Here is a 13316-nt window from a genome sequence, read left to right on the forward strand (position 1 = left end):
TGCAATCAAGTGGCATCTATAATTATTTGAGCCACTTGGCTCACACATACAATTGACTCTACTAAAATTCACTCGCTTACTTTTCTTTCCTACTCCTTCAGGGCTTATGACTAAGAGCTGATTTTTTTTTTCCCCCTCTTCATAAAGCTTAGTTTTGGAGGAATTCCAGTACCAGGCAAACCTGGGACCTTTTTAAAGAAAAACTTCCATGGATGTATTGAAAACCTTTACTACAATGGAATAAATATAATTGACCTGGCTAAAAGACGAAAGCATCAGATCTACACTGTGGTAAGTCAACACCTTTCTCAGCGTGGTGGTTTCTAATACATTGGAGTAAGTCTTTTTCCCATTCCATCTCCTGAACTTCTTTATAATGTGTTTATATTATATTCTTTGAGGTCCTATCAGTCTCCCAGGTGAAAGTGGAGAGCAAGAGAAAAGGCAGGAACTGAGCCGGTGTGAACTGCGTTATCAGGAGGAACAATACATTAGAGGCACCTAGAGAATTCCATTTTCCTGGCTATCAGTTGTGTGCCAGCTGTGGGCAGTGTTGCAGCTTACCCTGTGTTAGCCTCAGTCCTTTATTGTCTCTAGGAAATGTGACAGTAGAACCACCGATTCTATTAAATTCTATAGCTTGTGAATTGCGTATTTACCTCCTTATTATTTATATTAAAATATGGAATTTTGAACAAGAGGAGTTAAACTTTCTGTGTTTTTGAGATTTACTTTGTAGCATTTATCATGCTGGCAAGTTATATCCTTTTCTAATTCATTAACATTTATCTTCCCCAATAGACTGAGAGCCAGAGCTGGCTTTTTTCCTTTTCACCACTGCATACCCAAAACCTAGCAGAGTGCCTTGTACATAGTAGGTACTCAATAATGGTGTTGATACTTCCAATTGTAATTGTGGACGTGTTCATTTCTCCTTCCAGTTCTATTTGTTTCACTTCATATATTTCATGTTTCTGTGTTTCAGTATATACGCAGGATTGCTGTCTTCCTTTTGCCATTTTTCAAGGTGTGTGCTGGTGACAAGTTCTTAGCTGTCCTTCAATCTATAATGTCTTGGTAGCTATTCCATTCTTGGAGGATATGTTCCCTGTATAGAAGACCCTGGTTTGATTGTTGTTTTCTTTCAGTTCTTGAAAAATATTAGGCCCCTTTCTTCTGGCTTCAATTTTTTTGGGGACAAATCCACTGTTACTAAAATATTTTGCCCCATATATAAGGTGTCATTTCTCTCTCAGTGCTTTAAAGATCTTTTCTTTGTCTTTTGTTTTCAGAAGTTTGACCATTATGTACTCAACGATATCTTTACATTTATCCTGTTTGGATTTCATTCAGTTTCTTGAATGCATGGGCTGTTGTCTTTCTCCAAACTCTGCCATTTATTTGAGTAAATTTTAGTCCTCTCTTTCCCTTCTCTTTCTGAATTCCACAATGACGAATGCTACATCTTTCCTCATAATCCCACAAGGCCCTGACCCTTTGTTCATGTTTTCTTCTTAGTTTCTTTTGTCTTTTGTTCAAATTGAGTAATTTCTATTGTAAGATCCTCAAGTTCACTCATTCTTTCCTTACTCTCTTCATTTGGCTATTGTGCATATATGTTAATTATTTTTATCATTTTATTGTATTTTTCAGTTCCAAAACTTTCATTTCGTTCTTCTTTACCTTTTCTATTTCCTTGCTGAGACTTTCTATTTCTTTTGTTGGATCTTTCTATGTTCTTATCTGTCTCACATGTGTGATTCTTCCTTGAAGGATTTTTATTATAATTGCTGCTTAAAACTATTTGTCACATAATTCTAACATTATTTTTGTCATCTCAGTGTTGGCATCTATTGATTACCTTTTTAAATTCAATTTGAGGTCTTCCTGTTTCTTGCTATATAACAAGATTTTTATTTTAACCCAAACACTTCAGGGATTATGCTATGATCAATCATAATAGCTATTCTCTATTAGCTGCCTTTCTCTGACACTATTCCAATAGCGGAGAGGGGATTTTACATTTCTCCTAGGTGGGTAGGGATAGTATCCAGGTGTTCCACTCAGACTCCATTGACACCTAAGGGTACGGTGGAGGAGAATGAGAGCTCCGGCTCCCCTTCGGATCTTCAGGGATACCTGCAACTAACTGGGATGTGTATGAGAACCTCATTACTGTTCTCCATGTGACCTCCATTGCCATCACAGTGTGGATGTGTGTGGGGATGTCTTTGTTATCACTAGACTGTGATGAAAGTCATGACTTGGCACTAAAACATTTCCAACACATCCCTGCAGGTAGTGGGTGGGGTTGTTCACAACTGCTGAGTGGGGGTACACAGTCCAAGTTCTACCAAACATGTGGTCTCAACTGATACTACAGGGAGAAGCTTGCTACACTCTGACAAAGCTTAAAGTTCCTGCTCCTTACTCAGTCTTTTCTGACCCAGTCTTGGTCAGGGGTTTCACAACATGGCTATAGCATGGATGGATGGAAATGGAGTCAGAGTTCTTTGTATGGTGTTTGGCTGGCAGAGAAGAGTTACTGTCTAAAGATATTCTGTCTTATTAAGCTATCCTTCTCCTGGGCCTTTGATCATACAGAGTAGACTTCTAATTGGGACTTACTTGTTACCTGCTCCAGTTGGTCTCTTCAGGTTGCTGACTTCTCAGCAACAATTCTAAGATGTATGAGACAAAGGAAAATCTGGGGAATTCTTCACCGTTGTTCATTGGTTCTCAAGATCCTTAGGCATACTTTCTTTTTGCCACCATTCAGTCTTCTTCGGTTTGTTTTATACATAATGTCTAGCAGTTTTTAGTTGTACTTAGTGGGGGTAATAGAGAAAATTACACTACTCCATATTCCCAGAAGTGAAACTCCTTTTAACTGACACTCTTCCAAAAGCCATGACAAAAGCTGGCCACTGCATCATTTGACAGGCAAAATCTGATTCTCTTTGTAATCTGGCCAATAGACTGTAGAAAACCTGTGAGACTTAAATGACCTTGATGTTTATTTTCCCCCTTGATAAGCAGACCTTATAATGAAACTTTATTTGGGCATTTGAATTTTATATAGGTGAAGCCTTTTTTAAAGTGGCCATTGGATTCCAGGGTGTGAGATAGACTTGCTTGAGGGGAATCATATGTGGGGCTAAAGGCTGCAGTTATTTTAAAAGGTTAGCCCCAAATTTCTGACTCCTATAGTTCTGAAGAGTAAGGATGGTGCTAAGAGAGGGTTAATCCTCTGACTCTGGTTCTAAGAGATCCAGTGATATTACTTACCCATCCCTGGCTCATGCTCAGGGGTCTTGACAATTATCTTATCCATGTGTACTTAGGTTGTCCATCTCCCAGTTGACCTAATAACTAGATAGCTGGTGATATTTTTCTTCAGCCTCATTCAGGAGACTTGAGCCATGTAAAATACACTCATGCCCATCCCATCCCCAATATTACTAACAAATATTTCATAATATACCAGTGTCATTGAGCTCAGTCTGCCTGTTGGCAATAAGATCCCACACTACTGGGAGTTTAGTTTAGAGTAATGACATGAATGTCAACACATATGAAAGGCAGGACACCATTTGCCATTGTGCAAGGAGTTGGCAGAGTGTGTTGAAACACAAGGAGCTCATGATATTGTTTACTTCCACTGTTGATAAACAGGTTCAAAAGTATGCTAGCCTGAACCTTCCATGTAAATAACTAAACTCCTCAGGGCTATACTCAAAAAGGAAATATCCATATATATTATGTGTTATAAATATCTTTAATGATGACATCTATTTAAAAATGTGCTGTTTACACAGAACAAAGAAAAGAGAACATGGAGAAAAAATGAACTTCTGAATATTGGGAGCTTTTCATCATCTCTTTTTTCTGAGAGAACGATTAACCAAAATTTTAATAAGTGTTTTGTTGATTTTATACTACTCTAGCACTTACCAAGTTGCTGAAATGTTGCTAGCATACTTCATTCCTCAGAGTTTAATTGGTGGTATTGTTAATACAAAGCATAAAGATCCATTTAGCACTAATGTACTTGGGGAAAATATAATCCCGAGAAAACTATTTTACTTTGCAGGTAGACAACCTTAATTTTAACCTTCAAAACTTAAAGGAAAAAAAAAAGAAATGTATTTTTATTTCAAATTGCTTCCATCACCTTGCTTAAGTGAGAATTCATATCACTACACACACACACACACACACACACACACACACACACCCCTTTATATACCTAGTCTTTTTCCTTTAGGAATTCTGTGAGGGAAGGGAGAGTTTTCACTGTTAATTACAAGTAAAACAGGTTTTATTCTCCTACTCAGGCTTAAAGTGTTCCCCCAAAGACATAATATCCAGCTACAAAATCAGCTTTGCTCCAAGTTACTAAGTCACTGCTGTGCTAAGTAAGGGTTTTTGAAAGGGATGGTGTTTTTGTCCTTTGCCAGTGTTCACAGACTCTCACAGTTATTGAGTCTTGGAAAGTTCAGAGTTTAGCAGGAGAGTTGAGGAATCAACAAATCAGGTAGCAAGGGTATGATGACACCCATAAATTACAAAATGTGATTCAAGGCTCGAGGAAGCGCCCGCGTTGGCCTCACCCTGTACAAACCTCTCTAGCAGCTGGCACTCAGAGAGCATCCCTATTGCAATTTGTCACTCCCTTCTGTGGGACCTGCCCACTCCCTGGAGATTTAACAGCTGTTCCATGGGGATAATTCAATTTAGTCTTTATGGCTCGATTTGACTACAAGACGATCCTCCACATCCTGAAATGCAGTAAAACTAACAGCTTAAAGTAGACATAAAAAAATACCTCTCTATTCTTCCTCAAATCTTTCATCCTATGCTAATACAGCACCATATAATAAACAATCAGAAAGTAAATGGCCCATTGAAGTGTGTGTACAGTACCTGTAATGTGGATTATTATATACATAATATAAGAAATATATTGCCCTGCTAGTTTCCTGAAAATGATTAATTTCATACCTTCCACTTCACAAGAAATGCTGCTTTCTTTCAGCTCTGCTTTCTGAGGGTTGCATCCCCTCATCCAGAGGCAAGGAGAATAACGTGGTTGGTTGTTGGCTGAGGTCTAACTTCCTTCACTGTACATCTTAAAATGATTTTTTTTTTCATTAAAAGGAAGAGCATAGGAGAAATGGTTTTGTTCCTTTACATTTTCTCCACCAGAAGAGGGGGAAAATGGCTAATAGCAGGACTATGGATATAGACTTGGCTTTTGAGCTAATTGACTATATCAATTCACTTTTGTGCCTTTGTCTCCAAATTGCTGAAATTAAGGAATTGAATGGGTGGCAGCCAAAATACTAAACACATAGAATGATACTCCCAGCATCATGGCTGAAATCACTTAACGCAATCCCGAAATGTGTTTCCACTCAGCTGATTGGGAAGCCTCTTGGTCTTCTCAAACCAACACCTGCGGTAACAGAATGGCTGAGAGAGCCGTTGCATTCCTAAACACGTAGCTTTGTATTCTGTGACCCCAACAAATGAAAAAGTAGATTGCGACAGCTTAGGTTCTACTTCCTGAATCTGAACTTTCGTTTATCTCCAAACCATATGAACCATGGAGTGGATTTTGAGTGAATATATCAAAAACTTATTTACCTAATTCATTTGAGGAAATTGAATGACTGTCTCCAGTCCAGATTTTATCAAATGATGGGCTCCCTTGAAATAAAGAATGTAAAAAAGGTGTTGTCCAGTGGACTTGAGTGTAATAGGCATACAGATAGGTAAAATAAGCGGGCTTCTGTGAGGTTTATTGTCTCTTGTTTGCATCTGCTGCCACGATACTCAGTGCAGTGTGGTTGTTTATTTCTTGTAGCTCTGAAGCCCAGAAAATACACTCGGAGATAAGTATAAGGGTGCACATGAGATCACACACACTCACATTGTATATGCACTCACACACATGCATACGCACACACACAGTGACAGCAACCTTTGTCCTACCTGTCTGTGACCCAGAAGTTCATGAAAATTGCTCAGAGAAAAGTCCCTGGTGTCTAGTGAAGCCTATAATCTCTTCAGTTTGTCCCCAGGATTATGTTTCATCTCTGTGAGTATGCTCTGTGATTAATGATACTTTTCCCTGATGGAAGGAATCACTTGAAAAAGCGACTAACATATCATGTCTTCTCTCTCCACATTCCTACTGTCATCCACTATCATTTGACCAGTCTGACATTCACACCACCTGCTTCTCTGTTGTATGCTCCTCATAACCTGGAAAAAAAATTCTAAATTATTAGCTTCTGGGAAATTTGCTTCCTTTCTTTTGGTGGGCACATTAAAATTAGTTTCAAGATTGTACGAGGAATAATGTAATGTAAAGTTAAAAAAAATAAACTAACAGTAGAGTGGTCATCCTCTCTGAAAATCATTCTACCTTGAATCAATGCTATGAAATGTTTTTCTAAGATGGCCAATTTCATAGCTCATGTAGTAAAACCATTACTTGAAGCTATTAAACAAAATGTCTTTAAAAATGTTAAAATTGTATGTTTTCTATATATTTTTGATGAATATTTGGAATATACAAAATAAAACACAAAACATTGTTCTCATCAGTATGTATTTCATTTTTCAGGTTTTAAATTTATATTTTATATAACATAGACCATATTTTATTGGCAATTTTTTATCTTGCTTCTTATAGTTAATATTTTTTCTTAAAATATGTTTTACATTGTTAATTTTTTTTAAAGATTTTGTTTATTTACTTGAGAGAGTAGAGAAAGAGAGAGAAAGAGAGTGAACATGAGCGGGGGTCAGGTGGGGAAGCAGAGGGAGAAGCAGGCTCCCCTCTGAGCAAGGAGCCTGATGCAGGCCTCCACCTCAGTATCGCAGGATCATGATCTTCACTTAACCAAAGCTTAACCGAAGGCAGCCGCTTAACCACCTGAACACCCCAGGTGCTTCATCTTTAAAATTTTTATTAAAAATTTTTAATCTTTTTATATAAAACATAATTTAAGCATTAACTCAATTCATCAGAGTGCCTTTAAGATTCTACAGTGGTTACAAGCTCCTGAGTGGCTCAGGTGGTTACGTGTCAGACTCTTGATTTTGGCTCAGTCATGATCTCAAGGTCGAGTCCCTCATTGGGTTCCACACTCAGTGCAGAGTCTGCTTGTCCATTTCCCTCTGCTCCTGCCCCCTGCTCTGTCTTTCTAATACATTTTTTAAAAATCTTTAAAGATTCTACTGTGCTCAAATTTTGAGTGTCTTGAATTTTTACTGCCAAAAATAATGTGGAGATTGCAAACATAATGAAAAAGTAGTTTTCTAAAATTCAGAATAGATAACCAGGAGTGAGGATTATTGGATGAATAATTATGGACTCTTGACTCAATCGTTTATGGTCTGTGCCAGTCTCCCCCCCACACACACAGAGTGTAGAAGCACCTGCTTCTCCTGCCACTGCCATCTCCTACTTTCCCCTCATTTGAATATTGAAATGCCTTTTAAAAGAGTGGGGTTAATTTGCAACAACTTGGATAGACATAGAGGGTAAGTCAAGTAAGTCAGTCAGAGAAAAACCAGTATCATATGATTTCAGCCATATAGAATCTAAGAAACAAAACAAAGAAAAAAAAGAAGCAAACAAACAAAAACAGTTTAAAAAAAAAGATTTTATTTATTTACTTAACAGAGAAAGAGAGAGAGCACAAGCAGACAGAACAGCAGGCAGAGGGTAAAGGGGGAAGCAGACTCCCCACTGCACAGGGAGCCTGATCCAGGGCTTTGGTCCTAGGACCCTGGGATCAGGACCCAAGCCAGAGGCAGATAGACTTAACTGGCTGAGCCACCCAAATCCCCCCAAAACAGATTCTTAAATACAGAGGACAAACTGGTGTTTGCCAGAGGGGAGGTGGATGGGGAGATGGATGAAATACCTAAAGGGGATCAAGAATACATTTAAATTGATGAGCACTGAGAAATGTCTAGAATTGTAGAATCATTAGATCATACACCTGAAAATAAGGTAACATGGTATGTTAGTTATACCTCGGTATAAAAATAAAAATAAATAAAAATAAAAAGAACAGGTCTAAATGATACTTGAAATCAACTCAGGTTCTTTTCTTCTGCAAAACTTCCAGCTAATAACCTAAGTGTGTTTTTTATGCTCATGTTTCCCCCAATAATACCAGTAATGATAGTCCCTTCATTTGAAGATATCTTGTTTCAGAGCGCTGTCTTATAGATCATCATGATGCCACAAATCACGATGCTAATATCAGAGGAGAGTAAAGGGAAGTGGCAGATGGACCTGTGGTTGTGTTCACTCCTTTGTCCCTGAAACCTCTGTGAGAGGCAGACAGGGGCAGACATTGTTATCCACACTTTATACTGAAAGATGCTTTATGCCTAGGACCCAGGAAAGTCAATGATATATAGTCAGCGGCTGTGTCATTCACAGTCTTCTTCCTCTTCTTTTGGAAAGCACTACACCACCAGCTTTTATTCATTTTTATTATACGTCTGTTTTTTCCTAGGGCCTTGAATGACTTTCACACCAAAGTGAGGTGGTGGTGGCGGGGGGAATAAAAGGCTGGGCAGCTTTGTGATAGCACTGCTTACCTGGGATTTGAAGACCAATGAGGTGTTTCAGAAATGGTTCCACGTAGTTTGCTAATCGCCAAATAAATCTCCCTGGGGCATCCCTTGCAATGTATGAGTGTTGGGGCAAAATCCTTGCCTTCATCCCCAGAATGAGAGATAGCAACAGAGGCAATGCCTGGGAAGAGCCGAACTCCCTTACAATCATGTGGCTGTGATCTTGGCTGGAGCTCCTCACTGGCTTCGCAGCTCTCAGCATGTCCAGTTGCCAGCATCTGCCTGCCAGGCTCTACCTTCTGCATTTAAGGATGTGGCAAAGAGTCTTCATTGGGATTTTTTGTCTCCTTCAGCCTTTTGCAACCAGTGGCTCTTGTATCTTGTGATGGAAATTTCTGCGCTTGGGTTTTGAATCCTTCATGATCAGCTCCTCCAATATCTAGAAGTTCATTTCCCCCACTTTCTTGTCATTGTTTCTTTTCTAGCCAGGCCTAGATGGTTCCGTGTTTCTGGAATTCACTATATGCATACTATATGCATTCCATGTTGCTCCTGCACTGAGCTGCTTTTCTCCCTTGGCTCTTCCCTGACCTAGCCCCAAACCATCCATCCTTCTCTAAACTCGCAAGTAGGTTAACCTTCTGAATCAGAATGAGACTCAACATATTCAGTGACTTGTTGAGGTGGAGCAGAGTACTGAGGCCCCAGGCTGTGCCAACCTGGACCCTTGAGTTGCTGCCTTATGCGGAGGCCCAGAGAGAACTGGCAGTCAGGCAGACAACACTAGGTTCAGGGATCCCCTTAGGATTTGGGGGGCTGTGGTTTTATAGCAAATAATTAGGAAGTTTCAAAACCTTAAAGATGGAATCTCCCTAGAGTATACCAGTATGAACCCACTGCATTCCTACCCTGCCTATGTCAACCCCAGTGGATTGTCTGTGGTTCTCTGGAGCACAGTGCTATGGAGAATCATGGCTCCAGGTGAGCCTGCATCGAAGAAGCTGCTGTGACCCATAGGCAGAATCCACCATGGGTTTGGGCATCATGCAGTGTCCGATGTGCTGTGCCTGCCAGCCTTGTGTGGCCATTCCAGATCCCACCTTTGCCTCAGAGCACCTTTCATCACTCAGGTCCATTATGCTTTCTTTGTTGTGACACTCACACGTCTATTACATGACATAACTCAGCATTTGATTCATTATCATCATCTCAATACATAATTTGTAGAGTATCTACTGTGCTCATAGCAAATGATCCTTGCCTTCAACGGATGGGAAACTTTAAGCCTCTTCCTGCCCCATCCATATCCTTGGCATTGCATCACCATTTCAGGACTCAAATTAAATAATTTGCCTATCTCCTTATAACGTGCTTTTTATTCTCCTGGTCACCATTTTGATGGCCACCCCTCCTCACCTCTTCTCACTTGCCTTAATAGTTTGACATATACTTTTTATTCATTTTGGTATCTTGATTACTCTCAATGATTCCCTCAATGATTCCATTTGGTTTTATAGCTTCTTGCTTTCTTACTTTGACACTGCCCTCCCAACTGTGCTCCTGAGCACCATTTCCCCAGCCACGGAAAACTACTGGCAGGATGCAAAATACGTTACAAGAATTACGGAAGAGAAATCACAGGGCTAGGAGGTTCAGGAAATACTTCATAAATGTGCAGGAACTTGATGTAGGTTTTGAAGAAAGACGTCTCTTTGGACAATTCCAATGTAATAGGACAATTCAAAGGTAATTTGAGCAGGGGCATGGAAACTCAAAGTGAGGACATAGTATTTCTGGGAAACAAAAATAAACCTAACTTTCTGTGCCCCTCATCACGTTGAAATGTACATAATGAAGACACTATGTGTTGAAGAAGAGTATAATCTTTGAAGGCAGTAAGATTAATTCCCACCATAACCACATAATAGCTGCAGAAGATGGACAAAATTACCTGACCTCTTCATGTTTCAGTGTCATCATCTTCCAGGTAGAACTAATAAACACCTGCTTTACAGATTGGTGACTCCTGGGATATTCTAGGCACTGAAGCACTAATAGCTAATGATAGTGTTATAATTATTTTTATTGTCCCATTTTGCTCACCATTTCTCATTGTATACTCCCCATGAAGACCATAGTCCTATGACTATGTCTATCCTGTTGTGTAAATGGCCTTCTGCAAGAACAACTCTAAATATTTTAGGTCAGTGATTATAAATATGTTAGGAGCTACATATCCCTTAAAGAATAGAATGAAAATTATGAAAACATTTTATTTTGCGTAACATTTTTGGAGCACTAGATACCCCTAAAGTCCATCTATGGACAGTAAGTTAAGAGCTCCAGAACACATTTTAAATTACAAAAATAGTGGATAAAATCAAAACTTTTCTGTGTCTTTATAAATTCCCAATAATCTTAATATAAATTCTCCTTGTTGAATCATCAAGACCTCCATGAGCACGGACCTGACGTTGAATCCCTTGTGGGACAGGTGGACGGGTTTCTTAGAAGCTCTTCACTTTGTGCCACAAGATTTAGAAGACATCTCTGTCCAGGTCCAGGTTGTTTGAAACGGAAAAATTTTATTATATATATGTTTTAAAAATATATTGGCAAGTAGAGGATAGTTAACTGCTAAAATGGGTAAAAGAGGACTTAATGGTCTAGAATGAGCTCTTGGAAAAAATCAGGTACTTTCTCTAGGCTGCCGGAAAATAGACAGTGAAGGAACTAGATACAAGGAAAGCTCCCCCTGCCTTCCTCTCAGGCTGAGATTCGCACCTGGTCCAAGTGGGTGGTTGGGACCATGCAGGCTGCCAACAGCCACAGAACTTGCCAGCCAGCACAGGTCTAAGCTGCCTGTGGGAGCTGCTACCAGTGGAGAGAGTGCGAGCTGAGGGCGCAGCTGGAGCTCAAGCATGCAGGATTAGTGGGTTCCCCAAGAACCCCACTGATGGAGGACGGGAACCCAGTAGAGAAGACGCCAAATGGTTTGTCTTTGCAGTGGCTCTCTCATGCCCTCTACTGGCAAATCCTAGCATTTGGGCGGGAAATGTTTTCAGGGTCAATCTCAGCGTCAAAACAGGGAGAAGAAGGGCTTTGGAGGTGAAACTCAGAAATGGGTAACTGACACAATCTCTAATCTCTTTTCTTCCTTTTAAATTGTGGGTTAAAAACCGAAAGGCACAGGACATCTGGAAGAGAGGGTAAGGAAGACAAAGGGAAGCAGGTGCGTGTTCATGGTTTCACATCACCTGCGCTTAGACTTGGGTGATCACAGCATGCCTCACAGGTGTATGAGCACAAACTCTAAATACAGGTACAGGCTCTTGTGAATAGCGAAGTATTAATGAATTTCATTTTGTCATTATCTATTTCCTCAATAGAAAATAATGAAACTATAATTACTCTCTTTTATAGGTCCATGTAATTTACTACATAAAAAAGTATTTTTCATACTCAAAAAGTTGACGTGTGCCATAGGCAGACCTGCATTTGAATCACCCAAACAATGTACCCCTCTGATGAGGATTTGCTATGCCACAATTCTCCTAAAACTTATTCCTATATTTTACCTAAAGGTTTTCTCATGCAACTCACTGCCCTCCTTTGAAATAGATTTATTTCTTTGCCATTTCCTTCTACCACTTTCTCTAATATCCTAGTTTGGCTCATCTTTCTATTCCTAAGTCAGCCCATGGGGTTATCCATTCTCACCCAAGGTGGTCAATTATTACATCAATTTCCTCCCTGACAATAAGTTCCAAAATTTACCTTGTTTCTGCCAAGGAAACAAGCCCTTTGAAGGACATTCATATTTATCATTTGTATTTATTGTATCAATACAGTCCAGTATCTAAATAAAAGTCTTCTCTTTTAAAATAATGAGGGTAATTTAAAAATAATTTAAAAATTTAATGATTGACTAGAACTTAAAGAAAGGTACCCTGAGGTCCAGAATATGGCTAAATGGACACATTTAGCCTGTACAAGCCATAGTTGATATGTCTGATAGAAATGTGGTGTCTGAATAGATTTGGGGCTGAGGGCATGCCCTAAAATCCACCATTTACCTCAGTTTTGGATGATGCATTGTGGAAGCTTCTAAGCACAGTTTGATTTTGTGGAGTGCTACAAGAACACGGCTGAGAATCATACCCTGAGGATGGAGCATTCAATGCTAGTTTCTCAAGGTGAATGGAAGGTCAGGCAGCCCCAGAAGATACTTAGTTTTACAGGCTGAGGTTTTGGTGAATGCTTGTCATTCTATATTCATGGGCAAATACAATACTCCATATTGAATCAGTAGTTCTCGATTCCTCCAGGAAACTAGAAAGCACATGAATTTTACCAGACTTTTAACATTTAACAGTGTCATGACTGGCAAAAACCATTAAGACAAAAAAGCATCTTTTTTGTTTTTTGTTTTGTTTTGTCTTGTCTTGTTTTTTTCATGTTTTTACCCATAAAATCAAGTGTTTATAACCAGGGCATGTTCTGAATTTTAGTGCTTTGTGATCGATATCCCTACAACCTCTTACCATTTTTAAGAAATAGTGGGTCCCCATGTATTATAAATGTGTGAGGTAATTAGAGCTGATACTGCTCTGGGAAAGCACAAGAATCATCCTCCCAACAATATAATTAAATAAACAGCATATGGACCAATAAGTGTATTAAAAATGATATGTAATTCCCACTTTTCA

The 13316-nt window shown here is 39.3% G+C and overlaps 1 protein-coding gene across 1 annotated transcript in view; it reads left to right on the plus strand.

Annotated features, from left to right (window-relative positions):
* Positions 1–13316, plus strand: part of CNTNAP5 (contactin associated protein family member 5) — an 848385-nt gene that overhangs the window by 413774 nt on the left and 421295 nt on the right. The window contains exon 7 of the mRNA XM_046019554.1: positions 148–291. Within this exon, the coding sequence (XP_045875510.1) occupies positions 148–291 (144 nt within the window). The remainder of the gene's footprint in view (positions 1–147; positions 292–13316) is intronic.

The sequence above is a fragment of the Meles meles genome, chromosome 9 (genome assembly GCF_922984935.1).
Source record: "Meles meles chromosome 9, mMelMel3.1 paternal haplotype, whole genome shotgun sequence".
NCBI classification, from domain to species: Eukaryota; Metazoa; Chordata; class Mammalia; order Carnivora; family Mustelidae; genus Meles; species Meles meles.